We start from the raw sequence: 27,888 nt of genomic DNA on the forward strand, positions 1-27,888 counted from the left end.
TGCAGTAGTGAATTCCCGAGACAAGAAGAGACTCGTCATGGATGAATACACAGCCGAAGCCTTTGCCAATCGCGATGAGCCCACGCCACTCATCACTATCCCCTCTGGTGACGTGGATGCTTCATCCTCTGAAGCAGACATCACAAGTCACAAGCACAAGTCCAAGAGAGCACCCCCGCCATCGCAACTGAACACCCAGCTTCAAGACGGCCCTGCTTCTCACCCCGGGAGAAATGAAGCCACACCACCACTTTCAGCAGGAAGAATGTCTCTTCAGGATCGCCTGTTTGCGAAGTATGCATTCCCCTTGGTGTTATCTTATTTTCCAACACCTTCCCACTTATGCTTGATGGGCCTTGAAAGATTTGTGCCCACTCATAGCAATCGTTAACATATTTCTCTCAGAGTTTTCCAACAGGTGCTTCCAACAGACGATGGTCAGGACGATCTACCCAGCACTCCAACCACCGTGCCGTCAAGTTCAAATGTCTCTCGCCCTGCATTCAGCCTGCCATTGATGACATACAACTTTCGTCGCTTCAACGCCCGGATCGGCATCGTGTTCGTCTTTCAGAATCGCCTCATCCGCCTCTTCACCTGGCGAACGCCAACACACACCTTGTCCTTCCTAGCCACGTACTCGTTCGTCTGTCTCGATCCATACCTACTTGTCGTGGTACCTCTTGCCATAGCTTTATTCTATATCATGATCCCAGCATTCACTTCTCGCCACCCACCACCTCCAACGCCCGCATTCGCCCATGGCAGTAGCACCAACCTTACAACAGAATACCATCAAGCATACACAGGCCCCGCATTAGCCCCGGCTGCTGTCATCAAGCCAGCGCCTGAAACCTCAAAAGACTTCTTCCGCAATATGGGTGACCTGCAGAACACCATGGCCGACTTCAGTAACGTGCACGACTGGCTCGTGGACAACGTCGCGCCAGCCACCAATTTCTCCGACGAAAAGTTTTCCTCCCAACTGTTTCTGTATTTGATTATTCTAACCACGCTTTCCTTCATCACCTCGCATCTGCTTCCTTGGCGATTGATATTTCTTGCTTTGGGATGGGCAGTGATTGGCTCCTCCCACCCCAGGGCACAGGCATGGTTGATGAAGATGCAAAAACAAGCCGAAATCGAAACAACCCTCGCGCTGAACGACCCTAATCTCAAACACCAAAAGTATATCCACGGCATCCCTCTCCCCGCCACGCCACATGCGATCAAGTCCGCGTTCACTACCTTTTCTGAGATCACCCTGTCAACAACCCCAGAGACCAGGGAAGTGGAGATCTTTGAACTCCAGCATCGTCCTCTAGCCAACGCTGCCTCCAGTGGAAATGCAGCCGAATGGCAGCCCCATCTCTTCACACCTTCTCCTTACGATCCTCTCTCCCCAGCGCGAATAGCAGGCGACAGGCCAAGGGGTACACGCTTCTTCGAAGACGTCGAACCGCCAGAGGGATGGGAATGGGCATCCAAGAAATGGGAGCTGGACCTCGAAGCCGGAGAGTGGGTCAACGAGAGACTCGTTGTGGGCGTCGAGTACGATGTCCTCAACCGCGAGTCCCAAAAGATCGATGGGCCTCTATCAGGTCAGGCCGCCTCCGGCCCTGGAGACCACGATCAAGATGGCAACAGAAACGACAGCGACACAAGATTACGAAGAATCTCTACAACTCGCAGAGAGAGTATCAATCTCGACTTTGGGGGTTGGGTGTGGGATCTTCCGCCGATGCCCGGCTCCGGCGTCAACAGAGACGACGATCTATGGCTGGCATACGGAGACTACGACGTTCCTAAAGTAGGCGTACGACACCAATCCAAGGAGGAGGAAAAGGCCAGGAAGAAGAGAGAGAAGGAGCGGGAAAAGAGAGACAAGAAAGAGAAAAGTGGCGCGGTGAGGGACTGGGAGGAGGCGACCAGGGTTGACAGTCGTGGGAGAACGGGGGAATGGAGAAGAAGACGTTGGGTGAGATTGGTCAAGAGGAAAGTGACCGTGTGAGCGCCGAATGAGATGAGTATATTAATGATGAACACGGTTTGATATGAAGGGTACGGGCATGACGGTTTCTACACCTCTCTCTCTCTCTCTCTCCCCACACACCTGCCCCTTAGAAACCCTCTGTCGTTCAATGAAGGGACATTGTCTCTTTCCAAATCAACTTACAGCAGGAAGCAGACGACACAGGACGAACCCTAGGAAACTCCGATGTGGAAATTTTGTTGTGTTATTCACACCTCATGCCGATGTTGACAAGCTCAAAGCCCTCTTTCGCGGCCGGCTGGCTAGCTAGCTATGTGATCACAAAGACGCCATTACGTCCTCCACCGTTTCCATCCAGCTAAGCACAGCCCCGAGTCCTCGCCGACTGAAGACCGTTGTCCTTGTTTTGCGTCTCTCGAAAAAGTCCATCCTCTGCGTATTCACACCGTGCGTGATTGCCGATGTATTCGCTGTGTTTCACTCCCTCCTTTCAATCGATGCTCACTTGCTCACGACCAGTACTTCCAGTTAATGCATGTAGGTTTCCCCGCTCCCCATCCCAGGCCCCTGACCGTAAGTGCATCTTCAGCTTGTGACAGATATCACCCAGCAAAAGAAGAGAAAAAATCCTCCGTAGATGGCCGTGTGGTTGTTGACCCCCGAGAATGCAAGTTTCTCGGACCGAGCCACGCGAGCATACATAAAGCATAATGGTTGTAATGACCTCGCCTGATTTCCGTCGAATATGGTTGATTGTTGAGGCGATTTTGAGAAGGAGCCACCATATATCTAATCCACCATTTTCTCAGAGACGAGTGCCTCCTTGCCCTCAACACCTTTGTTCTTCAATGCCACATCAGTATCTTTCCCAGCTGCTGCACCAGAGCCCATGGAATCGATCGCGCTGAGCTCCCGATCTGTCTCCGTCTTGCCATGTCCTGCCTCGAGCATATATGAAGAGGGTCGCGAGGCCGCAGAAGTAGTGCTGTTGGTCAAGGTTGCAAGGCTATCGGCAAAGGCAGGCTTTGAAGGCATGGTGTTCGACGGCACCGGCGAAGCTTTCTGTGCCTCGGCGTCGTCGACGGTGGAATTTACAGTCATGAAGAGTGAGCCGAGAGGCAGCATCACGTAGACGGATGGGAGGAGCATGATCTCTGGGTGCAGCATGCTAGTCTGCACAGGGACGATCTGTAGAATGCAGAAAATGACTTTGTTGGAGCGTTAGAATGGAGCGGGCGACAATAGGCAAGGAGGCACTTACAAGGAATGACGAACGATTGGACACACAACAACCCGATCAAATTCAATGCCGAGGCGTATGCACTCTTTCTCGCAACGATGGAAGAAGGACGCTTCCAAACGATATCGACGACTGAAGCCATGGAGACCAGGCTGAAGCTCCCAATGCAGACTGTGTAAGCGGCGAGGTATCCGATGCGAGCATTGTATGCTTGGTTGAGAGAATCGTAAATTTCAGCGCCGTCCTGGCCAAGCTGAAGAATCTGTTGGATGCTGTATGCCATGGCAGCACCCAGGCCGGCCACGGAGGTGAGGATGAGGTAGATCAGCATGACTTTGTAGACAATTGGGTAGCGAGTTTTGATCCCCGTCATCAACCCTTTCGCCTGGAGCCAGAGACAGATAGCAGCGAAGATGAAGGCAAACCATCCTGTGACTTGGCTGGTGGCGAAAGTTGCTACGAAGTCACTCGTCCAGATGCTGTCAGTGAAGTCGAGGGTGAGGAAGGTGTAGGCTGAGGAGGACTGGAGACCAGCAGTGAGAGCCGAGACGATATCGATCATCAACTTGATCAGCATAAAGACCAGGCCGATGAGCATGAAGGTGTGGAACGGAGTCGTTCTCTTTCGAGTTGGAGTGAGGGCAAGCAGATAGACCAGGGTGGCCCAAACCAAGCCGGCTGCGAGTCCTCGGTTGGTGTTGTAATTGACGTTGATGTTGTTCCAGGTGTCAATGAGACGCCAGGTGACCTGGTTGAATGGAGCAGCAGGATAGGTTGGAACTTGGAACGCCTCATCGTACAGAGCGCCTCCGACTCCCGCGGTGGGCAAACTGCCAGCAGCAACAAACGCCGCAGTAGCCATGATGGTATTGACTGAACAGCAGAGATGCTACTGCAGTGAGGAACTGGATGCCGTTGGCGCAATTGAGCAAGCGATGAGAGCGGAGCGGAGCAGGAGAGAAGATGATGTAAGGTGGTGACAGTGAGAAGAGGAGGAAGAGATGCAGAAAAAGTGAGAGGTGTTGATGATGAAGGTGTTTGTTTTGATTCTGAAAAGCAATCCTGAGGGCAAATGGCAACACAAACCAGGAGGTGAGGCAGTAAAAGAGGACGAGAGAGAGAACGGGAAGTGAAGTACAGGGGAAGCAAAGTGAGGCGAAGGTGAATTCACATCGTCCACTTCAACTCCTTACTCTGTCTTGTGTCCTCGCCCAGTATCAGCCTACCTCTTGCACTCCATTTCCAAGTTGCCATCATCTTGTCTGTCAATTCTTTCGATTCTTGGTTCGCCGTGTTTCAATTCATCCTCCTGATCTTCTGCACTGCGGAAACGAGGCAGGTTGGAAAATCAGAGACATCGAGAACAATACTAAGCCCTTAATATTGTTCTCTCTTTTCCCCCTCTCTCTGCACAGCGCAGCACCTCCCGTCTGTCCTACCCTAGACCCGACGCAATAGGACCGCGTAGACCTCTCCACATCGAGAACACCAGCTTGATCTTGTGCTGGCTGCAAATTAGGCCCTAGCCGAACACCGTTTCAAGAGTGACAGGGAGTGGCCGGGTCGACAGATAGCTGCCTCTATCAGCAGTTTGTGGATTCCGATGCTGTCAGCTTCCAATCAGTCTCACACATACTGCCATCCTAATCTTGAAAAAAGGACGGACAACGCTGGAGAACTGGGTGGTGGGGGGTTCTGTGCCTGCCCTACGGGTACAGTGAAAACATTCTCTTTCCTAGATAGCGCAGGTAGCCACAGACAATACCTCTGAGGATCATGGGCCGCGTCGGGATGCAATTACTGTAGAATTACCTGGTCTCGGTATGCGTCATCAGCCAAAGAAGAGCAACCCATAAGGTGGAAAACAAGGCATGGCAGAATCCGACGCTGGGTGTTGCCGAGTTCATTGTAGACCTGTTGCTGTGCTCTATCCACCCTCCGCAGATGTCGCTTCCTTCGGTATGTGCCCAAAAAACGCTGCTCCTTCAATCTCCAGCCTCTTTTCATGTCGTCTCCTCATTCTTTCTGCTCCCTGACTGACGGTGATTGTCGACAAAAATGGGCGCCGTATCTCTCCTCTATCTGACAGCTTTCGGCGTAAGATTGTTCCAAACCTGTTTGTTGAAGGCGACTGCTCAGCATATCATCTTCCTAATAATCCAGTATAGAATTCCTAGCTTTAAGACCAAGTCTTGTCCAAATGCATTCGAGCCTCTAATTTGGTATGGTGTTGTCGTCAGGTCCTTCAATCAAAGCTTACCAATTATCGCAGACGTCCACCATACTTTCGTCCTCCTCCGCACATTCAGTAACACCAATGGCCCATATTTCATGCTCGGCGAGGACAGTATCAAGAACGGGTTGCCTCTGTCCACCGGTGCTCATCACAAGCCCATTATCTTGAGCACCGACGTCAATTTCTTGGGATCAGGTGGTCGTTGGGCCTTCGCTAGTGTGGTGCGGACTGAACATGCTCGGATTGCATAAGAACTCCGCCACTACGGCTGGTCATTGACTGCGCCGACAAATTCCTGGCAGCTGAAGAGCATTTGCAGGGTCCAGTCGACAAAGGCACCGAAATACAGCTAGCCAGGTCCAGAGCGGTGACTCTTCTCCTCTCCAAGTCCTAACAACGGGCATCAGGTCGAAATTTGCACAGAGGATAACGAGAGAGTCGAAGAAGGTTCAAGCGACCCGAGAGTCCCAAATACGCCACAGGCTGTGCTTTGTACCACGGAACAAGACGCAGCCGACAAGCTGAATGTTCTCTTAGACAACTCCCAAGCTGCAGCGCGTACATCAGCGGAGGAACAAGAGCCCCGGCCAGATGAATGCTTATCTGGCGTTATCGAAGGGTTGTTGATCATTATGGTTGTTTTCAGTCCACAGAAGCCACTGCGAATCTCCACCAAGCTCTCTTGATGCCCAAGATCATTTCCGAGGCGAAGATGATTGTGCAGCTCTTTGAGCGCTTGGCCGACCAAAGAGCAAGCGAAAGATTGAGGAAACGCAAGCAGCGGATTCGAACCTGGAAATTGAGGAAGCCCAGTCGGGTATCTCAGCTGATGATCGACGACAATATCGCAAGCATCAATTCTCAGGACAAGAAAACAGAAACACACACGCCCAAAAGCAGGCCACCAAAGCCTCAATCCGACATTCAAGGGCCTGTCGACCATCCTCCGCAACAAATACGGCTACACATAGCAACTTATCAAGTGAGCAGCCATCATGCCGAGAACCTGTGACTAGGCGAGTTGCGTCCGTATCATACACCGACTATTCTGGCGCTGCCTCTGTGTCAATCTTCAGTGGCAGTACCAGCATTCAGGAGAAAAGATCTGTAATGACAAGCTTTGAACGTCTGGAAAGCATAGTGAGCACAGATATAAACAAAGCAACAGTCGTGTGCATTCCAGAAGACCCTTTCAAAACACAACAACCGGAAAGCTGATCGTGGCCGTGGCTATGGGTGATATCGTAACGGAGCAATGGATCACCGACACCCATCGATTTGGACGGGTTCCAGCACTTGAAGGAGATCTACCACTGGACAGATGTCGAGAGCGGCGATGGGATTTCAACCTCAAGGATGCTATTGGAAGGGGAAAGACCGGCTTGAGGCATCCCTTTTCCGGGATCATGGTCTTGCTCACAAAGCAGCTCAGATCAGAGTTGGAGAAATCGCCACCATGATAGGTCCAGAGGCAGTTAAACATTGTTTGCCTGCCTTCAAAGTCGAGGCCAAGTTCAGCGAGCCAGAGATCGACTTGAACGAGGATCTGCAAAATTCGAAATCGAAGGTACCCAACAAACATGAGGTTGGCGACATGGGAAGGAGGTGTGATGAAGGTAGAAGGGAATCGGCGGCGCGGTTAACGACTTCGTATTCAGCCACGTGTTGGATGGTCGATTCAACGAATACGAGCATCCCGGGCCTCGATGCAGGGGGTGCGCTGTCGTCCACACGGAGCACTAACCGAGTTTGTCGTTGTTGGTTGAGGATAATATCGAGCCCCCTTTAAATGGTCAGTACCTCAGACGGCGGTGACATGCATTTGACCTGATTATGACATGCAGGACGATGCCAAGAGAGCTGGGGCCACGCTTGAGCGCAAATGAATACCGAAGTTGGGTTGTTGAATTTCCGCGAATCCGCGACTAGGGGATCTGTTCAAGATCAGTCCAGACCGACCGACCGACCGACCTGCGAGGAGCTGGCATGGTTAAGTCAAACCAGTCTATCAATGGGCAATATCCCCGTTCAAGCAATGGAGCAATGCAGCAAAATCCATATCTCGAGATCAAGAGGCATGAGGTGTTGGTAATGCTCTCTCTTCAAAGCAAGGGGACGACAGAATTGCCCGAGAACTTCGCCTTGTGGTCTCTTGGCCCTCATGTGGCTCAACTTGAAACAATCCTCCGTCCTCCTTGAGATCAGATAAACCCCCCGCCCTTGATGTCGACCTTTTCCAGCCTCAATATCACTTCTGAAACAGGCGGCTGATAATGTATTCCTATTCCGCAGCATCCTAGTAGTGGAACTTTCCCCACATCGGTCTATGCCTGGATACTTTTCGCTTTCTTTCGCCTATCCGTAGGCGTCCCTCGCACTATGGCAGGACGCTACAGCACCGTTTCCCTCCACCTGCAGGAGAAGAGCTCTCCGACCCATGTTGACTAACTTGGAGGAAACAATGACAACGTCCTCAGCGGATAAAGATTGAGCTGCTCAGCAGACTTGGATCTGACCACCCTCCAGCCAATTGGTACTATGGAAGGAGCGGCGTGAATCGAAGTGGAACAAACATGCCACTCAGACGCCTTCGTCTATCTCTGTCACAACGCAAAGGCACAACAGGATCTACCCTGTACATCCCGAAAAGGTAAGGACAAGGTCTGCAATTTCACAACGGACCATCCTAGCCCTTGATGTCGATGGCAGCACGAGGAACCTCGGCGAGGAGGAGTCAGTATATCTTCATATCAAGTCCTCGTTTCCCAGGGATCTTTCTGAAGTCTCTTTCATTGTTATCCGAAGTCGTCCTTTTTGTTATAACCACGTTCGTTTATTGGCTCGAGAGTCGGAGACCCTCGCCGTCCATTCTTTATTCGCTGTGCGAAAGTGTCGTACGTCCAGTCCTTTGTCAGAGAATCATTCTTTTATAGCATTCAGCAGTCGAGCGTTCCCGGAATTCCCGACTTCGATTCCAATTCGGTACCCGTCATACCAGCACGCAGCATGTCCTTTCTTCTTACTACAGGCCTTGTGGCCGCTCTTGCAGCCTCGCCAGTATCGGCCTTCTGGCGGCTGCCATGCAAATCCCCGATTGTGGTTGAGCGAGCCGACCCTATTGTGAACCCAGGGGCAGTATCTGGCCACTTGCACACCATCATGGGAGGAAACGGGTTTGATTTCGCCATGGACTACAACTCGACCCAGCGGTCTACTTGTTCGTCTTGCACGGTGGAGGGAGATTTCAGCAACTACTGGATCCCAGCCTTGTTCTTCCAACACGAAAATGGGACTTTTGAAAGTGTCGACCAGGTCGGCGGCGCTACTGTGTATTACTTGCAGCGGGCCGGTAATGGCGAGACCTTGAAAGCCTTCCCTCCTGGCTTCCGTATGATTGCCGGAAACCCTTTCAAGCGAACTGGAGGCGATGATTTTGCAACCCAGGCTATCAGCTACAACTGCCTCGACTACAACGGTCCGGCTAAGCCAGAAACCCCCAACTTTCCCAACTACAACTGTCCCAATGGGCTTCGATCCCAGGTCTTCTTTCCCTCTTGCTGGAACGGCAAGGACTTGGACTCGCCGGATCATATGTCTCACGTCTCTTATCCCGCCAATTCGTACAACTCGGGTCCCTGCCCAGCCGACTTCCCTGTTCATCTCATCTCAATTTTCTACGAAGTCATCTGGGACACTGGGAAATTCGCCAATCAGTGGTATGGGAATGGACAACCTTTCGTCTGGTCCATGGGTGACCCTACTGGTTATGGCGGCCACGGTGATTTCGTTATGGGTTGGGATCCAGATTTGCTCCAGTCTGCTGTTGACCAGTGCACCAACGACAGTGGCCGGGTTGAGGACTGCCCTGTTTTCGACCTGATCCCAGACTCTCAGGCCCAAGGTTGCCGCATCGCACCAGCGGTCGACGAGCAAGTCAGTGGTCTCCTCTCAGCTTTGCCGGGTTGTAATCCCGTTCAACCTGGTCCAACCGCGACTCCTCAGTCCGGCTGCGGCGCACCCACTACCATTACTCCCTCCAACACCACCTTCTTCACCGACTTGACCAGCAAGGGATGGTCATACATGGGCTGCGGAACCGACAACTACTTCAATCGTGTTCTGACTGGTGCAAGCCAGTCCAACGGTCAAATGACCAACGAGAACTGTGTTGTTTTCTGTGAGAGCAAGGGTTTCTCTATCGCCGGGTCTGAGTATGCTGATGAATGCTATTGTAAGTACCTATCAATCTCCAGAAGTTGAGCTGCTAACACTTTCCTCCAGGCGGCAACTCCATACCTGACAGTGGCAAGCCGGTTCCTGGCGTTGTCGGAGCCTGCACCATGAGCTGTGCTGGTGATGACTCTGAGTTCTGCGGTGGTGCCGGGACTATTTCTCTTTACCAGAAATGTTCCGGTGAATCATGCGCAAACGCTCAGTTCGGCCCCGGTCCTTCGGCACCTGTCCAAGTTGCCAACCCCCCGCCAGCCGGCTCGTCCTCTTCCGCTGTTTCTCCCTCCGCTGCTCCTTCATCAACCTCAAGTGGTTCTCATTCGGCGCCGGGCTCTCCTACCACACTTGCCACGATCACAACTTCCAGCGCTGCAACCCCGACAGAGAGTCCCGAGTCGCCACCAACCAACCAAGCTTCGGTAAATACAGATTCTACTTCTCCCCCTAGTGATGACGATGACGGTGTCGAAGACGACGATGGCAACGATGCAAATTAGACAAATTCCGGCTCTGGACCCCATCCGCTGCTGCCTCATCGGCGGGTGGGTCAGATGTCGCCAACCCAACCAGTTTCCCTGATTCAACGACGTCGATTTCTCTTTCGACCATTACTCCTTGATACCCTTTGTGCCACTGCGTACTCGTTCTCTTCATCGTCCTCGGCTGACCCCCACTCACATTGCTACTATCACCTCGTCTCCCTAACCTGTTATGCCCCAATTCCCTTCCCAGTTCAATCCCAGGTTTGAGGTCCAAAAAGACCAAGGAGAAATCAAAAAATATTCAGTCTGACAGTTGTTAATTTAGCCTACCAAGAGCTCATCGTCCTCATCTTCACCTGCTACCGAGGCGTCGTCTACGCCCACTGTTCCCTCGTCGTCAAACCCGTCTTGGTCTTACACCGGCTGCTTTACGGACACCGTCAACCCGCGCACCCTTGCGCAATGGTCAAACTTCAACGGCCCGAACATGAGCAACGGCGCTTGCGTCTCTTTCTGCGATTCACGCGGATATACCGTCGCGGGCACTGAATACGCTGGACAATGTTTCTGTGGCAACGAGATCACCACTCCAGTATTGGATGAGGGTAGTTGCAACATGGCGTGCACTGGGGCAGAAGGAGAGATGTGTGGAGGACCCGGCGCCCTCAGTGTATGGACGAAGAGCGGCTCGAGCGGTAAGATGGTGAAGAGGCAGCAGTTCAACTACAAGCCGTGGAGGAAGATGATGAGGTTCTGAAAGTCGTGATTGCTATCGCTTCAAGAACGTTCCCCCATTTCCCTATTGCCGCTTCGAGGGAGACCGCAACACTCTCGGCTCCTTGTCTATTGGCTATCATTATTGTTATTTTTATTCTTCACTTCTGATAGTGTATACATTGCATTCTTGATTCCGAATGGAGACGCCTAGACTGGCTGGGCATTTGACCATCTGCCTTGACGATGGCCACCACCACCCTTCATAGGTTCTCTTTGTCTCCGGGCCTTTTTTGGCCTTATCATTTGCTCCAAAGACCCAGGAAATGTGGTCTTTGTCTCCCAAAAGCGTCGTCCTTTCAGGTTCTTCTCTGCACGATCGCTGTTTTCGATCGCTCGCCTCTTCCCGGACCCGTCGACGTAGTTAGGGTACCTCTGAGACATCGCCTCTGTAAAAGACGTGGTAGTGAGAAAAAGGGTCGGAGAGACTTTCAAAGGTCAGGCTCTGGGGGCGCCAGCCCTTGCCTTATTCCGTCGAACCCTTTCCGCCTCCCGCCTCGGGGTTCCAGTAGGCTCAGTATGTATCGTTGTGTAGGGAGCGAGCGCGCGCGAAGAACATTGGGAGTCGACCTACGATGAACGGCTGACAAGGATTTGACACAGCTCGCGACACAGGGAAAGAAAAAAACAATTAGTATGTAGTTGAAGCGAATTCTGGACAATATGCCCCCTTTTTGGGAAAGTGGGACATTGAGCTGTGATATATAAATATAAAAAAAAAGGAAGTTGAGAATGTCCCCAGTTGGAGAGGTGGTTTTTGGTCACTATGTAAAATGCCACAGAGTAAGACAACATTTTTCACACACGACTGTTGTGAAATCATATCAGTACAAGCCCCATCCGAGAGTCACTCACTGACGGTGCCGATCAGGCCCTCAAGCCCAGCAGTAAACCGGTACTTTTCCCCTTGCCACCTTCACCCTCGCCACCGCCGGGCAGATAGGTCACGTTGGGGTTCGCGGCCAACGTCTGGGCAATGTCCTTGCTCGCCTCGATTCTTCTGATCTGGATCAACCCGTCTCCAGCCTTGGCCACAGCTTTACTGATAATATCTGCCGACTCGGCTTCTCCTTCGGCACGAATGACGTTCGCCTGCCTCTCCTGCTCGGCCTTCTCCACGATAAACCTTGCTCTTTCTGCGTCCTGTTGAGCGATCTGTTTCTGTTCAACTGCCCTCGTGAACTCGCGGCCAAAGGTCATGTGCGTGATGGAGACATCCTCTAGGGCGATGTTGAATTCCTGCGCCCGACGAGTCAAGTCGGCTCGGATGCGTTGTGAGACGGCTTCTCGTTGTGTGATCAGTTCTGCCGCGTCAAATTGAGCCACGATTGCTTTCAGGACTTCGTTGCCAATAGATGGGAGAACCCTTTCGTCGTAATCTTGACCAAGGGACTGGCAGTCAAAATAGTTAGCTGTCTTGCGCCATGCAAGGGGTTGGTAGGAGACTGACCTGGTAGATCTTTGGCAAATTTTGGACATCCGGGCGATGGAGCACTCGCAGCGTCAATGACACCATCTGCAAGTCCTTGCTCCCGGTGGTGGTGCTGATGTTTCTGGGCTTCGTCCGCACATCGTAGATGATGGCTTTCTGCAGCCATGGTACGAGGAAATGAGTTCCTTCATTGATGACTTTTTCCTGGACACCAGAGAGACGGTCGAAGATGACGGCTCTCGTTCCACCTCTCACATCGTACATGGCACTTTGTGCTAATGAGGCACCGATGAAAACGGGGATCGCCCATCGTGAAATGGCGTTGAGGACGTTCGGCGCAGACATGGTGGTGAGAGGCTCAGAGGGAGCTGAGGTTGTGTCCAATCTTTTCTAGCTTGCCACCATCTAACAACGGATTCTGCTATTTCTCGTGTGTCGTGAACTGTTGATGGAGTCGAGTACGCAATAATATCGTAAGGTGAATCTTCTCCGCAGCCATGCGCAACCAACGCAACCTAAAGCTATCCATTACATAAGCTGGGCCAAGCCTTTTTCGAGACTGCGGCCGAGCTTCTCATCCTTCACCTCGCAACTTCAACTAGGCACATTGACCTTCAGCAACAATCTCTCAACCCAACACTGGGATTCGCCGTGGCTGCACAGTCTGATCTCTCAAAATGCGTCCTACCCCAGCTTTGCGGATGCAAGCTACCCGCATCCTCCGCTCCGGTCACGGCCCAGACCCGAAGAATGGAGTGTGCGTTCCCACTCACCCAGCAACCCTACTTTTCCTGCGACTTCGTAAACTAACGGACTTTGATACACAGGTACATTGGCTCGTGGGGAAATCTAGGTACGGGATTGTCCAGTTCTTGAAGCCCTCGGATCCTTCCCAGCAATATGTTGCACCTAGCCACCAGCTTGCCTCTTGAAACCACCGACAAGACATTGACTTTGGACACAGGGTCTCCGACACAAAAGAACATTGTCACGTATGCTATGTCGCCGAACCGACAGAACCCTACGTCTACCCTCCTTTCCGACGCCATCTTCAACACTTTCCGCCGATCACGAAACCAGGTTCTGTACTGGGTACCTCCCTTCTTGATTGCGTACTTGGCGATGGACTGGGCTACAGAGAGGTGTGTATGAGCTCGAGATGGGACGTTGATTGTGGATAAGCGTGGAGTTGGATACTGACTGGGTTTGCGTAACACAGGAACGAATATCTCAACTCGAAACCAGGACGAGCCGAGTATGAAGAGTAGTGGTAGCGGCTGAACATGGCCTTTGGTGGAACACAGCATTGTACATAAACAGATGATATTGTGGAATTACAAGATAAAGCACATTCATTGTTCACTCAACCGCTTCTCGATCATGTGATTTCATCATGAGTTCCGGTCCCGCTCGCCTGGCGAAAACGTCTGTGATGGGATCTCTCTCCAGCTTCCCTCCTTGCTATAATCCAAGGTCAACGCTGACGGGGTCCGGGTTTGTCTTATGCCATCTGGACCTTTTCCTTCCGAGACGTTTCAAGAGCCATGGTCGTCAGGGCTAGAGGAATCCACTGCACGTTCTCGCTGCCCGTTACCAAAAGTTTGTAGTGACAGGTCGATTTCTCCGCAAAACGATGAACTTGGATGGTTTCCCGTATCGTCCCAACCGGTGTGGACAACATGTGGATGGCAAAGCCCGTCTCCAATGTCAGCCTTATTCCATCGAGCCCATATTAGCCCGGTCCTATTCTCGGCATGTCATGATGCTCGCTCAGACTACTGAGATAGCGGTTCAACTCTTCAACACGCTCCTTGTGCGTCTTGACACCTTCTCGTTTTAGACGCTCCTCAAGCTACAGTCACCGGACAGGTCAGCACGTAACAGTCGTAAAATTCTCATAGACCGAGAAGGTAGACTCCTCCACGAAAGTAGGTATGGATAGGAATGGGAGGAGAGTAGAACGCACCCTTCTCCGTCTCTGCTCTTCATACCGTCTCTCGGCTTCTGTCTTGACAATGCCGCCGCCCTCTTCCTCGATAGGCTCGGCATCCCCATGGCCACCTCCAGTAGAATCGGCCCGTCGCTTCTGGAGACTCTTGGCCTCCTCGGCCGCCATCTTTTGATCCTCGTCCTCCAGATTTCTCAGCATGACTGACCGATCCTTGAACTCGTCGTCAAGCTCTTGTTCACCCCGCGTTCGATCCCGTGCAGGGGTCTCATTTCCCGAGGCCTTGGACGATGATTTCTTCTTTTTCTTCTTGTCGACCTTGGAGTCCTTGACGCCTTTGAGCTTGAGCTTGCCGGAGCCCGCCGCGGTGTAATCACTCGGCAGCATGCTTGGGGTTACGTCGAAGAGATACTCTTCAAGCGGGAATATGACGGTAAACAAAAGTTTGTAGTCACTCACCTCGCCGTCCGAGGTGAGGCGGGGAGAGAACAGCTTCTTGCACAGAATGCAACTTGCAAGTCAAGACAGGCACGTCGGCTAAGGCTTTCTTTCTCCCCGGGTGGAGGCACGTGCTTTCCAGATGCCAATGAATGACCCCCAAGGCCCCCTGTTCAGGCGACGATCTAGCCTGATACGGTTATAATATTGCGCTGCTTTGACCACCGAATCTCATTTCGGTGAATACCTAGGTAGCCAGTTTCGTCTGGAAAGCCACGAACGGTTTGGGTATGAGAATACCCCAAACACGAGACTTCGGCCTGGAAAGGTTTGTGCTCCAATTCAAACAGACCGAGAAACGATTTTCACGATATATGGGGAAAAATTCGGTGCGAACAATTATCTAGCTGGCTATAGAGGGGATGGTGCGCGCCGTACATACCGCGAGCCTGTTGGTGATGGTCAAAATTCCCACTGAAATCTGTCGAACTGCAGCCTGCGCGTCGAGGAGCCCTTTCACCAGCAGCACCTGTCTTTCAATACTGGTGGCAAGTCATTTGTTGATTGACTGACCATCTGAACAGGGAGAGCCTCGCTGAAGCGAGGCAGCAGTCGTGGTCGCCTGTCCCGTAGTACTCGCTAACGTGGATGAATCCACCTCCTCCGTCGACAGCTTTGTCACCGAGGTGGGCCCGTCTGTTGGCGTGCTAGCCGCTGAGGGTCTCGTCTCTGATGAATTCGATGCCTCTGGAGTTCTCATTGCTGAGGCTGTTGGTTGTTCCGAGGTAAAGGTTGTTGAGGGTGTCGCCTGTAAAGAAGGCTTCCCTGGCGATGTTGATAGGCTCGACGGCTCTGGTTTCGATGGGTGTGGCGTTGGCACTGTTATGGACTTGCTTGGTGGCTGGGGTTTCCTGCTGCTGTTGCCAATACGATAGCCTTGGTCATCCTGACTCGCCTCTTTCTTATTACTTGTCTGATCAGCCTCGCAGTGGATACCGGAGGACTCTTGGTTGGCGTTGTGAGTTTGTCCCTGATCGGACGGTGCTGAGTCTTCGCTGCGAGGGATAACCAGCCCGGACTCCTCGTCCGGCTGCTGATAATGACGCTTCAAGCGGAGGAGCTGCTTGAGCGGATGCGGCAGCTCTCTCTTTGCCTCGCCCAGGACTCGCTCGCGATCCTCCTTTGCTGCGGCTTGTATCAGTTCACAGGAACGTGTTGGTGGAGTAGGAAGCTGTCATCATACCTACTGTGTAGCGACGAAAAGAAGTCGACATTTCTGTAACGACTTGTCGTCGGCATATGTGACAGCCTGATAGCCTAATCTGCCATCTCTGGCCGGGTTGTTCCAGCCTGCCCATTCCATATGGGGCAGGTCTGAACACAACTAACTCACACACACACACACACACACACACACACACACACACACACACAGGGCAATCTTGGAAGATTCACGCCTGTGGACCCAGGAAGTGACACCAGATCAGAGTGACGCGACATGACTAGGACGTCAGTATTTAGCAACATGCTATGGTTGACTGAAGATAGACTGCACCTCGTCATTCCCATACAAGCCGGTTCCCAGGGCGCATGTTTCCTCACCGTCTCGCCGTCAACGGGATTTGACATAGTCTGTCAACTGGACATGCTGGAACCTCACTGACACACATTGGTGACTTGTATGAGCGCTGGAGTTGTGGATTTGGCTCTCTTTGAGACCGCCTTTCAGCAACATGGCCCCTGACACCGAGCCAGATATTTCTTGTTGCGTAGAGCTGCAAGCAACCTACAGGATGGTCGCACAAGAAAGCCAGCAGCAAACTGAAGACTCAGTATTGGCGAGGCTGACAACCATGATAGTCACGGGATTGTCGGAAGGGTGAGGCAGTCAACCACCACAGTGTCACACAAGGTGAGTCCATCTTCACGGATTGCTGCCTACACAGGTGATATGGTCAGTGGTATTCGCGTGTCCCGGCTGATTGCGGGTGAGGACGGTTCAGGACGGCTGCTCATGGCTGCTCATGACTGCTTCTCCGTATATTCTCCTCAAATTGTCGTCCTCGTTCTCATCCTCATCTTCATCCGCATCCGCATCAGCATCCTGCTTCCTCCACCTGCGTCTTTCTCGTTAAACCAAATAAAGAGCCCCTAGTCAGTTCAGTCTCTGCAAGATTCCAATCCATCCTACCCACTCAGGCCTCCTGACATCGTCACCGGCAATATGTTGGTAGACGAGCTTCCTGTGAGGGAAGGTCACCAGTGGTTTTACATTGAACACGGTGAAACGACGAGACTGTACTTCGAATACTTTGTACAGGCGTTGTTCGATGAGTATCCTCGTGGGTACGCTCCGGAATTCGCTGTTCGTTCCCCCCTTCACTCCAAGTTGACATTGGCTGATCAATTCATAGTACCTGGAACGTCAACTTTGGTACCTGGCGCCTTATGAACTGCCTCGCGTAAGTACAGGATGCCCCTCCTCCAACCAAACACACTACTAAGCCAACGCAGGAGAAACTCGAGAAATGCTTAGCATGGTGAAGCAACAGCGTCAACAAAGAAAGCGACGCGACACGGCAATGGAGATCCCCCAAACCCCCAAAAAAAGAAAACAGACAAAAACAACAAAAACATGGCCAGGCAAAGAGAGTTCGGTGGAAGGAGAGGACAAGATTGCAGAAGGGCACCTGAGACCCTATTCATAATTCATCTCGGGCCATTGGACGCCGACGGACAGGAACATGGCAACGTTTACAAAGTTAGGCCAAACACACAAGCATGTCGTGGGGGTAGTGGCAACACACACGCAGCTAGAATAGGCGCCTGTCAATAGAGACCAGATCACGGTCGTCTCTCCAATCAAATCCCATTGTCCAAGACCTTTGTTATAAGTCTCTCCCAGAGAAAAAGAATTTTCTGTCGGACACAACCCGTGGAAATGTGCGTTTGGTGCGTGGATGTTAAAAGTGATTGTAAGACAGAAAGTCACTCAGCCTCGTTCCCTTCACGTCGCCTTGTGATACTCAAGGCCAATCCACAACCCCTCTGGCACTAGGAGACTAGCCACTAGCGAGATTGTCTGGGTGACAGGAAACCAAAAAGTCCCAGCAAATTCACGCCACACCATCACCATCCTCAAGTATGCTGCCATTCTGCCAGTGGAATGTACTTGGAGGCAATCTCGTCGGAGGCCCTGCCCGCACTTTTTCTCATCACTCACAAGCCGTGGCAACAGCTAATCGAAGCACATTCGGGCTCACCCAGCCAAGACGTATAACGTTGTTGCACTCATGTACTTTCCAAAGCAACCTGCTAAGCCAGAGGCAGAGGCAACTTTCTGTTTTAAAACCCCTTCGAATTCCATGACGAGATTGTACATATGGCAAGGCATGTTGTTGATCTCAGACCAACCAGAGCCTCTCGCTTGGACAAGACTGCCAAGCTTGCGGTAGGAGATTTCGCCATTGGCGGAAGAGGAAGGAGTACCGAGTACGGCGTACGAGGCCAGTGCCATGTACGAGGATAAACCATTTTCCACCAACTCAGTTCTTTTTCCCCGTCCTTTGCACTTGGTACCTCTAACTGCTCCCCCTGTCATGTGACACTACTATAACATGCTGTGCGCGCGCACACGCACACACATACACACATGGTGAAGCTGATTCCGGGTACGATCCTGTCGCCGACCCCACATCTGCGCAAACTCCGACATCGTTGTGTGAAGCTCAACCACCCACCAACTGAATTCCGAAGAATGCCGACCTCGGGAGATACCGGAAGGAACAAGTCTCCGAAACTTTGGGGCCTGGAAGAAAAGAGCACTTGAAGCAGCAGCAGCAGGAAGGGTGTCGAGTTAAGCAAGCCGCTTTGATGGCAACAATAAATATGTTCCCGCTGTTTGGTCAGGGGTAGGCGGAACCTTGCTGGACTGGGCGTCCTTTCGTCGCTTACTGCGATGAGGCACCCATATACTTCGTATAATCTACTACTGGGAGTGACGGAGACGAGGCTGGCCATACCAGCAGCATTAACAAAGGCGTTATCAGGCGATGGCGCACACCCCATTTCCGTGGCAACTAACACAAATCACTTGGTTTCTTTGTCTGGTACCCCTATCAACAACGACTTTCCCATCATGGTAACCCAAATTCATTCCAGCCACTGACTGGCTCCCCCTGGCTGTACCACACTGGGCTCCTCGTTAATCATGCTCTCAGCATCTCCCACCTGTTTTCTTTCCGTCACCTCCCGACTCCTCAATCGTGAACGCACGGCGGCCAGACGCCCACTGCTGATGCCGGGGATCGAGCTCCTCGGCCCATCAGACTCAATCTTATTGTTCTTGTTCAACGCCAATCCTTGGGATCCGCCCTTGTCCCTCATGACTGCTAATTGTTATTGTAAAGGCTCTGCTGACGAGGAAAGTCGATTGAGATGGAGGTAGACGTCGGTCCCATATCTTTTTGCAGCACCTGTTAGCTCCACTGCACTCGAACCAGGAACAGACGGGGGCAAAGAGACTCACCCTTCCATGGAAATCAGTTTCAAATCTCCACCAAAATACCTTGCGTACAATCTCGACAGTGGCAAACCATACCCAAACCCAGCCATCGGCGCCTTGAAGTCACTAGCATTAAAACCCGGATCCAATTCTGGTGTCGTGTCGACTGTAGTGTACATGTAAGTCCAGACGAGTGGAATGGCAGATCGTGGGATTCCGCCTCCCTCGTCGCTGATTTTGATCGTGATATCCTCTTTCCCCTCGGCCACAATCACCTTTGTTACAGGGAACTCCTCCTTTTCGGCCCCATGCGTCTCCACCACGGCGCGCAGCGAGTTCTTGAGGGTCTCAAAGAGCATGTGCGACAAGTGACCCGGTACGTACATGAAGGTCAGGTTGGGTGGGCAGAAGAGCTGGACCTTGGGGGCGTCAAATAAGCCATAGTGATCCTCGCACACAAAACGGGCATTTTCAATGGCCTCTTCTGCCAATTCCCGAACGTTGGTCTTGGTGCATATTATGCCAACATAGTTGGGGTGTCTGTTGGTGGTCTGATCGGTCAAAGCAATATGTTGCCCAATAAGCATCCTTATGCCAATGCGGGACATGTAGAACCGATCGAGGAAGGACTGGATGGAGGAGTCGATCTGCATACGTTGCTGTTTACGCTTCCACTCATTGATGCCCTGGGCCACAGTGGTGACAACAGGGTCGTGTCTTCTCTTGATGATCTCCAGGGTTCGGGCGAACTTGCGGTTGTACTCGGAAAGGACGGGAGGCCACTCCTTGCCGTCGTCCAGAGCTGCGAAATAGCGACGCGAGTTCATCCCACTCTTGCCGTTACCATTGCCATGGTCCTTGAGACTCGGGTTTCGCGTGGTGGCGGAGAGTTTGGTACTGGACTTCTTGGGCGGATTGAGGAGGCGGTCTCGGGTTTCGGTGTCTAAATGAGGTCGCGGAAGGGTGGTGATTTCCTCAAAGGATTGAGCATACCAGTCTCGCACCTTTTGAATCGAAGGCATGTCATTGAGACCATCGGGTAGTTTATCCAGCTCTTCTACACGGTGCGCGAGACGAACGGGAAGCTCTTCGGAGAGAAATTGTGACGCACGAAACAGAGTTCCTATACGCAGAGTCAGCCACAGTCCCGAGAGCGGGCGCGAGTCTTTGCAATGACATACCAGCAGAAGGCTTCTCTCCAAACTGAACCATCTGTCGAAGACTGACTCCTGTGGGCGGAAAGCTGGCATAGTGTCCAATGGTTTGCATGAGCTTCTCAGTAGGCTTCCACGACATCTTGAGCGACGTTCAGGCCTTGCGGCCTGCTTCGGTAGGGACGAACAATTCGAAGGACCTGAATGAATGAATCAAGGGACAGCAACAATTGACTTGGTGCAGCAGTATGACTCGAAAACCAGCCAGGAACGTGTGGAGGATCGAGGTCCGATGTTCTCCGACCGTTGGAGGTTCACTGTAGGGGTGCCGAGGCAGCGTGCGGCAGTGACGAAAGTCGCTCAAGGTGGGCTGGATGAGGTTTCTCCTTCGACTGCGAGCACCAGGACAAGGGACGTCTTGTCAATGTATAAGTGAGGGGAGAGGCAATGGCTGCGCAGTATAGTACAGCATGCAAAAGAGAAAAAAATTGGGAAAGCTAGACGACGCAGGTGACAGGTGATTGTGTGTATGTGACTCGTGCGTGTGAGCAGCAACCAGAGAGGGACAAGACTTGCCGCCGCCCGGACGAAGGTGGTGGTGCTCTGTGGGTGTTGCGGTGCTGCGGCAATGCTTGTGGGCGGTGGTGCTTAGGCTCTGGGCCTAGGCTTAGCCCTGGCTCAACAGCCCTGGCAATTCATCTTCCGCTTGGGCTTCTCGGCTGTGGGGAGCATAATGATTGTGGAGTTGGGCCCAATATCCTCCCTGATTGGATCTCGGACTCATGGACCTGGCTGGCCGTCTCTCCTTCTCTGGCTACTCAAGCTCCCTTAGGACCACCGTCAGCCTCGAGCCTTTCTGTCCTTCCCTTTGCTCCGGTTGCCTCCCAAAGCCCTTCCGACAAGGCTCGATGCTGTTTCGCCCATTTCATTTCCGAGTGTCCGCCGAACATCCAACTTCTTTCTAGCACCCATCCTTTTTTTTGATTCGCCTTGACCATGTCCAGTTACAAAACATAAGGTCATTCGACTTTTGCCCGAGAGCATCGCTTGTCGCTCTCGTTCCTTGCCTCTACCTTCTGGTTTGTCAAGGTCTCGATTGATGGTCCCGGTTCAATCCCGCTTCATACGGTGCCGTGGGTCAATGCATTGTTGGCTCATTTGGGTGTTTCAAATCGAAGACATCTTTGAAGCGACACCTGAAAACATGTGGGAGGTGGGAAGAAGCTTTTCTCGCTCCCGATATGGTCTTGTTGTTCCTAGGAAGCTCCAGTCGTTTATGACCAGCCAGGAACGAATATAGACTCGCCTTCTCTTGCCTTACAAGATCCGGAGTCTGTGGCTGGAGCGAAAGATTCTTTCTTCCGTGTGAAAATTCTAACGTGGCTGTCAAGGCCCATGTGTTGGATGTGTTGGATACCATTCCTACTACTGTAATGCAGCTTCCATCCCTATTCGACCACGAAAGGTGCGAGAATTGATGGCATCCCTTTGCCTATTCATTCAAGCAGCTTTTGTTGATTCAGAATCCGATTCCTGGGATTGTATGAGCTTTGTGACCGTCTACTTCGTCCCGTGTATGGTCTTGCTCAGACTTCTCGCTCTCTTCAGGTTTGCGGTTAGGTACAGTAGAGGCCAGGGGGCTCTCGCTATCGCTACCGGTAAGAAGACTTTGGCTGCATCACGAGGATGGGACGAGCGTTGCTGTTGGCCGTCGGTACGGAAGGGTGATCTCCTATGATGACGAGCTTAGGGAACCTTGAAGAACGAGAGTGAATGAGTGATGAGGGACCAGATCTCGTCGCTGCGACTGCTCAGTCACTTGAAAGGAATGCAGTGAGAGAAAGTTAATGCCTGAGGTTGACAAAGACCTTGTTCCAACTTAACACCAGATGCGGAAGCCCTTCTGACGAGTTTGATTCAGTAACGCAGTCACAATGCCCCAGCGACATCATCCCTCCTCGGTCTCTGCTTTCATCAAACGCCCTCCATCTCGGCGCATTTGGCACCTTTGACTGTTCATCTTTTCCCACTTCGTGACCTGGCAAGAATTGATTCGGAATGGCAAAGGAAGATCAGGAACTGCCGCTGCAGCCACTCAGACCTGCCCTCTTAACCCGACTGAAATGGCACTTCAGAGATGGGCTTGATTACTTTAACGAGTTGAACTTCCCGCGTGTCATGTACCATCTGCTGTCCATTGTCTACTTCTGCTTCATCCTGTACCTCACGTACTACGTCCTGCCCTTACCTGGCCATTGGACTCCTATCCAGCAATCCGACAAAGTTCCCGTGGTCTCTCAGGATCTAAACAAGCAAGTCTCCACCAAATGTCTGTTGTGTGCGCACAAACCTGACGTCCAAGTGAACCAGTTACTTTGGTTCTTTTCGCGGATCTTCCGAGTGTAACATTCGTGCCATCGATCTGTACCAGCCTCCGTCGCAGGATCCACCGCTCCATGGCGCTCCGAAGGCCTACTGTCCTCGCCGCAAGGATCTTCTGGAGGCAATGTCAGGAGGGGGTAGGATCGGGTTTGATGCGCCATACTTCCCAAGAGGTGAGATTACTGCCGCGTCAAATACATATCGTACCCTTCCTAAAAACCCGTGACATTAGACTGTCATTACCGTTGGTACTCGGTGGAAGAGATCTGCATGATCCTGGAACGCTTTGACGCCATCGTCTTTGTGGGTGACAGCAGCATCCAAGCCATCTACAACGGACTCAGCATCCTCTTGCGACAAGACTTGACTCACGGAGCCCTTAGGACCTGGGACATGGACAAAGAGAAGCTCCGTCAATGCAGTTGTGACAACCAGTTCACCTCTCAAGCCTGCTCCGAGCACTTCATCACATCTAGCAACGACCTCACAAGCCACCATCTAGGCCGCGCCGATCACCCCTATCTCTGCAGCCGAACGGTCCATTCCTTCCTCGAGACCGGCGGCTCACCCTCCCCGTCATTTGCGATTGAAAAGTTCAAACAACTAGTCCCTCGCGTGGCACGATCAAACTATCACCCGATCGCTATTGTCCACGGGCTCTCTCCGAACACTGCGACCCCGGAGACCGCCATCGCGTCGCTCGAAGAATTCTTGGCCCTGGCAGACTCGTCGCACAGAAAGACGCCTATGCTCTGGATCGGCCCCACTGCGTCCGGCCACACTGAGATCCGCGGTCGCAAGGGAAACCAGGAGATATGGGACTTCGATCGGCGCCTCGCGCTCGTGGCCGAGGACAACGACGTAGAAGTGTTGAGAATGTGGAACATGACGGTGCAGACAACCAGTTGGGACGGAATGAGGTTTGGAGAAAAGGTCGCTATCACCCAGGCCATGATGGTGCTGAACTGGTTGGGCAGATTGCCTTCTAGCTGAAAAGGAAGAGAGGGAAATCGGAATTCGACATGTCAGGAGTCCAAGAGGAAGCAAACACGCGGCCACGGAGACTGTGTGTAATCGAACAAAGTGAAAAGAAAGCATCCGTGGATGCTCACAGACTGTGGGATGCAAGGGAGGACAGGTCAGAAAACCTTGCACGAAACAAAGAACCTGGTGAAAAAGACGATGCGGTCTCATCATTCGCCTGAAGTTCGATCAGATCCAACAGTGCGAGAAGTCTTGCGTTCAAGACCTGTTTATGCTGGACGACATGTCATTCGTTCATTGAGCGGCGAGGATCTGGTGGGAGATTGACAGATCGTGTCAATGGGAGTAAAAATATGCTAGTAGAGTTCTTGTGAGCTTATGTCTCATCCGGTGCTTTGTGACTCTCAAAAAAGGGGCGATGGTCATGCCAACAGACACAATCAGCAACGGCATTGATTGTTAGTTGCTGCTGCTAGAGATAGAGGATAAGATATCAGAGTTTGTGGGCGCAAAACAAAATATCGTTGCCGCCTTGCATCGATTGAAGAGGAGCATTTCACAATATTCTGCTCCTGGTCTGTGTGCGCCTTGCTTCGTGCCATTGCTTTTGTTGTCACAAAAAGTACAATAGCAAGAGGCTGGCTGGCTGGATGGCCTGCAGATGGGCTAGATCTTCTCTGGTAGCTTTAATGCTCTCCGGTCCCTGCCAGACGAAGGACTAGACCTGTCAGTCACACCACTCCAACCTCGCAATCATGGGGATGTCGTCGCTGTAAAAGCCAGTATTGTCTTCGTCCTGCATGCGTTAAAGAACGTCCTCCCTGCACACACTGCCAGGGCATGGACTATATCTCGTGCAGTACGTCAAAACAAGACCTCCCCACTCCCCTCAGGATCTCTCCACGCCGTCCTCTTGCTTTTCAGTCGATCTCTCTTCTTCCTTTCCATCTCTGCCTCTTTGTGTATTCGGAACACCTCTTCCATATCCCCTTCTTCGTACCCGGGAGGGGGTTCGTCATCCTTGTCGAGATCCACTTCACCTAGAAGAAGGACATTCTCACCTCTAACAAGAAAGGTGCCACGGGGAATGTCGCAGTAGAGGTTGCGTGTGGGCTGTGTCTGCTCAGATTGCGACTGAGAATTCGCAGGGGTCGTAGAGGCAGATGAGGGTACAGAGACGAAATAGCGCTCTCTCGTGTCAGTGAGAACGAGATTCGCAAATTGATCCCATGATCGTAGTACACCAAAGATCTTGCGTCCGTCGCGCAGGACGAGGAGGAGTTTCTCTAGAACAAAAAAAAATGTGAGATCTATTGTCTGCGACAACGCAATGAGACGAGAGAACGCACTATCCGTTAAATCCAACAGCTGCGCGGCGGTGGTGAACATTTGCGGCGGCAATTGAGGCGCGCCTTGGGGTGGAGGGGGACCCGGGAAGACCGCATTTTGCTGATGGGGGTGCTGCGCTGGATGTGGTGGCCGTTGGGGCGACGCAGACGGCGGAGGGGGGTCATTGAGATTGAGGTTTTCCATATTGTGGAATGACAACACCGAGGGTACGGATGGTACACGGTTTGTGTGGTGTTTAGTGTCGATCACCGATGAGGGCTAAGAGAAACGTGGACGGTAGGGATGGGGCAGTCGGCATCAGTTAGGATCATGGCAGCTGCTGCGACCAGAAAAGTCTCATGGGAGAAGTTTTGTCCACAATCGTAGGGGAGGGTGACGAGTTGATGGAAGTGGGATTGTACGTGTAAATTACCTAGACTCGCTAGATTTCTACAGACTTGGTAAAATGTAGTGGAGGTCGGCAGACCAAGGTTCGTGCGGCGGAGCTGTACTGCGCTTCCGCTTTGAATACTTCGCCGTGCAACTGTTCTAAGCGCGCGGCTCTCAACGAATAATAATCATTTGTTGATTCACATGTTTCTGTATTTCTTCTCTGGTGTCGACTTATGCCATCAGCGAATAGGTTGGATGTTGAATGAGGTAGGACCAAAGCACCCTCTGCGAACCCCCTTGAAAGAGCTCACTACAACCGTTTTCCACCTCACAATCTGACATCCACTAAAAGCACGGCAGAGCAGACAGCCGCCTGGAAGTTCGGATTTCTGTGAATCCCGAGCGGCAAATCCTCCTCCCATCCAGGAAGACCCACCAAGCCACAAATCAGCGAGTGCTTTGGTAATTACATCCCGATACGAAGTGGCGAACGCGCCAATCAGGGCATTGTCAGCAGTCACCTTAGCCCTGTACTGCGGATGAACAACAAGTCCGATGGAAAGCATTTGTTGATCGACTGTAGCTACAGCCTATATTATAGTTGCCTAGGGACCCTCTGCTATTGAGAAATCCTCCCATTTAACCGCAGCGGACAAGCTACTACCACCTCCCAACAGTTTCACCATGTCGATCCTTGGCTTGAAACGTATGCTCGATCAGAAGCTCAACCCACCCAAACCGGTGACCGAGTCCTTCGCTTCTCGCACAATTCTGTTGACAGGCGCCACGTCAGGATTAGGACTGGAGGCTGCCAGAAAGATTGCGGCACTTCACGCCGATAGACTCATCATTACAGCACGAACAGAAGCAAAGGGCCAGGCCGCAAAGAAGGAGATCGAAGACTTTGTCAAAGCCGGTGCGGGAGATACGGCGGCCGACAAGACTGAAGTCATTCCCATGGTGCTCAACATGGGCTCATTCGCTGAAGTTCGAAACTTTGCAGAGACGCTCAAATCCAGATTCTCAGCCATCGACGGCGCAATATTGAACGCTGGCATGTTGAACGGGAAATATGTCCAGAGCAGTGACGGTTGGGAGGAGACGCTCCAAGTCAACACCCTCAGCACGTTCCTGCTGGGCATTCTTGTCTTACCACTCCTCATTGCCGCAGCAGACTCGGGCAACAATAAAGACTACAAGCCCCACCTCACGTTCGTCTCCTCTGGCACTGCCTGGATAATCAAGCCGGAGCAGATGAAGACATTTATCGCCAGCGAAACGCCTCTGGAGGACCTGAGTGCGCAACAGAATTTCCCCCCCGGGATTGCTGGTGGAGCAACACAATACGGCACGTCCAAGCTGGTGCTCGAGTACGCAGTTCGTCACCTCGCTGCATCACCTGCCGTCCAGGGTGCTGATGGCAAGCCCAAAGTCATCATCAACACTACCTGCCCGGGCCTGTGCAAAAGCGACCTGGGACGCAATGTGGGTACCAACTTTTTAATCAGGTTCATCCAGTGGCTCATGCACAGCATCTTCTCTCGAACGGCCGAGCAGGGTGCGAATTCCTACCTCACAGCACTGGTCCGCGGCGAGGAAACCCATGGGGAGATGTGGAAGAATGATCGAGTATTTGAGCCAGGCCCGATGCTGAAGACCGAAGAGGGAAGGGCGTTTGGTGAAAAGGTGTGGAGCCAAGTACTGTCGGTCATCCTCAAAGCGGATCCCAGCACGAAGGCTTTCTTTGGTTGAGCTGTCGACTCTTCGCCTTTACTTGATTGGCAGCTTTCAAGGCAGGCTGTTGGTGCATAGTCATGAGTTCTGTTCAGCTGGAACTAGCTTGCTATCAGTGGACGATGTGTCTTTGCTGAGTCGAAGACGCAGAAATATACAGTTCTGAAGGGTTATAGGAGCAGGGCAGTTATAACTCGGGTGAAATTGGGGATCATCGACCCTCGGATCTTCGGTGATGCTGCCAATGGGCAAACGGGATCGGTTCTGAAGCCCATCATATACTCTTTCCAGGCTTGCCACTGCACTTTTGTTATACACGAGATCCCAGCGGAGCAACAACTTCGAAGAAATATCAATCGCATGTCTTCTATTTTCCTTTTCTTTTCCCCTTTCAAGGACCCTTCCTCACAGTCCCGTGAGTTTTAGCATGTAGTACCACGGCTCAATGTAAAATGCCTAGCAAGGACTCTTGATTAGCAATCCCCGTGTGTTGACGGTCGCACCAATCAAGTTGACCGGTCGGCAAGAAAAGCTGATGTGTTGGCAAGAGCTGACAGGTCGCCCTCCCCAGCGTGCGCTCACCATCGCGGAGTGCGGCAAGCCAGTCGCTCTACTGGACTAAACTGCAAAAGAGG

The 27,888-nt window shown here is 52.1% G+C and overlaps 10 protein-coding genes across 10 annotated transcripts; 5 read left to right on the forward strand and 5 right to left on the reverse strand.

The window, feature by feature from the left end:
* Window positions 1–37: 37 nt before the first annotated feature.
* AYO21_07807 (hypothetical protein) lies at window positions 38–2,011 on the forward strand (the record flags this gene model as incomplete). Its single annotated transcript, XM_022657760.1, has 2 exons — window positions 38–294; window positions 406–2,011. 2 exons carry the CDS (start codon window positions 38–40, stop codon window positions 2,009–2,011), a joined length of 1,863 nt encoding a protein of 620 aa, XP_022509909.1.
* A 771-nt stretch (window positions 2,012–2,782) lies between these two features.
* On the reverse strand, window positions 2,783–4,095 carry AYO21_07808 (hypothetical protein; the record flags this gene model as incomplete). The annotated part of the gene is made up of 2 exons (XM_022657761.1): window positions 2,783–3,201; window positions 3,255–4,095. The coding sequence occupies 2 exons, from the start codon at window positions 4,093–4,095 to the stop codon at window positions 2,783–2,785; spliced, it is 1,260 nt and encodes a 419-aa protein (XP_022509910.1).
* A 1,196-nt stretch (window positions 4,096–5,291) lies between these two features.
* Window positions 5,292–5,720, forward strand: AYO21_07809 (hypothetical protein; the record flags this gene model as incomplete). The annotated part of the gene is made up of 1 exon (XM_022657762.1): window positions 5,292–5,720. The coding sequence occupies one exon, from the start codon at window positions 5,292–5,294 to the stop codon at window positions 5,718–5,720; it is 429 nt and encodes a 142-aa protein (XP_022509911.1).
* Window positions 5,721–8,475: 2,755 nt separating this feature from the next.
* On the forward strand, window positions 8,476–10,196 carry AYO21_07810 (hypothetical protein; the record flags this gene model as incomplete). The annotated part of the gene is made up of 2 exons (XM_022657763.1): window positions 8,476–9,700; window positions 9,751–10,196. The coding sequence occupies 2 exons, from the start codon at window positions 8,476–8,478 to the stop codon at window positions 10,194–10,196; spliced, it is 1,671 nt and encodes a 556-aa protein (XP_022509912.1).
* A 1,626-nt stretch (window positions 10,197–11,822) lies between these two features.
* Window positions 11,823–12,732, reverse strand: AYO21_07811 (prohibitin-1; the record flags this gene model as incomplete). The annotated part of the gene is made up of 2 exons (XM_022657764.1): window positions 11,823–12,347; window positions 12,406–12,732. The coding sequence occupies 2 exons, from the start codon at window positions 12,730–12,732 to the stop codon at window positions 11,823–11,825; spliced, it is 852 nt and encodes a 283-aa protein (XP_022509913.1).
* Window positions 12,733–14,119: 1,387 nt separating this feature from the next.
* On the reverse strand, window positions 14,120–16,047 carry AYO21_07812 (hypothetical protein; the record flags this gene model as incomplete). The annotated part of the gene is made up of 5 exons (XM_022657765.1): window positions 14,120–14,239; window positions 14,354–14,830; window positions 15,216–15,315; window positions 15,418–15,958; window positions 16,017–16,047. The coding sequence occupies 5 exons, from the start codon at window positions 16,045–16,047 to the stop codon at window positions 14,120–14,122; spliced, it is 1,269 nt and encodes a 422-aa protein (XP_022509914.1).
* A 3,250-nt stretch (window positions 16,048–19,297) lies between these two features.
* On the reverse strand, window positions 19,298–20,573 carry AYO21_07813 (hypothetical protein; the record flags this gene model as incomplete). Its single annotated transcript, XM_022657766.1, has 2 exons — window positions 19,298–20,400; window positions 20,459–20,573. 2 exons carry the CDS (start codon window positions 20,571–20,573, stop codon window positions 19,298–19,300), a joined length of 1,218 nt encoding a protein of 405 aa, XP_022509915.1.
* A 1,916-nt stretch (window positions 20,574–22,489) lies between these two features.
* On the forward strand, window positions 22,490–23,806 carry AYO21_07814 (hypothetical protein; the record flags this gene model as incomplete). The annotated part of the gene is made up of 3 exons (XM_022657767.1): window positions 22,490–22,792; window positions 22,863–22,986; window positions 23,046–23,806. 3 exons carry the CDS (start codon window positions 22,490–22,492, stop codon window positions 23,804–23,806), a joined length of 1,188 nt encoding a protein of 395 aa, XP_022509916.1.
* Window positions 23,807–24,661: 855 nt separating this feature from the next.
* AYO21_07815 (hypothetical protein) lies at window positions 24,662–25,330 on the reverse strand (the record flags this gene model as incomplete). The annotated part of the gene is made up of 2 exons (XM_022657768.1): window positions 24,662–25,083; window positions 25,147–25,330. 2 exons carry the CDS (start codon window positions 25,328–25,330, stop codon window positions 24,662–24,664), a joined length of 606 nt encoding a protein of 201 aa, XP_022509917.1.
* Window positions 25,331–26,203: 873 nt separating this feature from the next.
* On the forward strand, window positions 26,204–27,271 carry AYO21_07816 (hypothetical protein; the record flags this gene model as incomplete). Its single annotated transcript, XM_022657769.1, has 1 exon — window positions 26,204–27,271. The coding sequence occupies one exon, from the start codon at window positions 26,204–26,206 to the stop codon at window positions 27,269–27,271; it is 1,068 nt and encodes a 355-aa protein (XP_022509918.1).
* Between the last annotated feature and the right edge of the window lie 617 nt (window positions 27,272–27,888).

Source organism: Fonsecaea monophora (genome assembly GCF_001642475.1).
Source record: "Fonsecaea monophora strain CBS 269.37 chromosome Unknown Scaff63, whole genome shotgun sequence".
In the NCBI taxonomy this organism is placed as follows: domain Eukaryota; kingdom Fungi; phylum Ascomycota; class Eurotiomycetes; order Chaetothyriales; family Herpotrichiellaceae; genus Fonsecaea; species Fonsecaea monophora.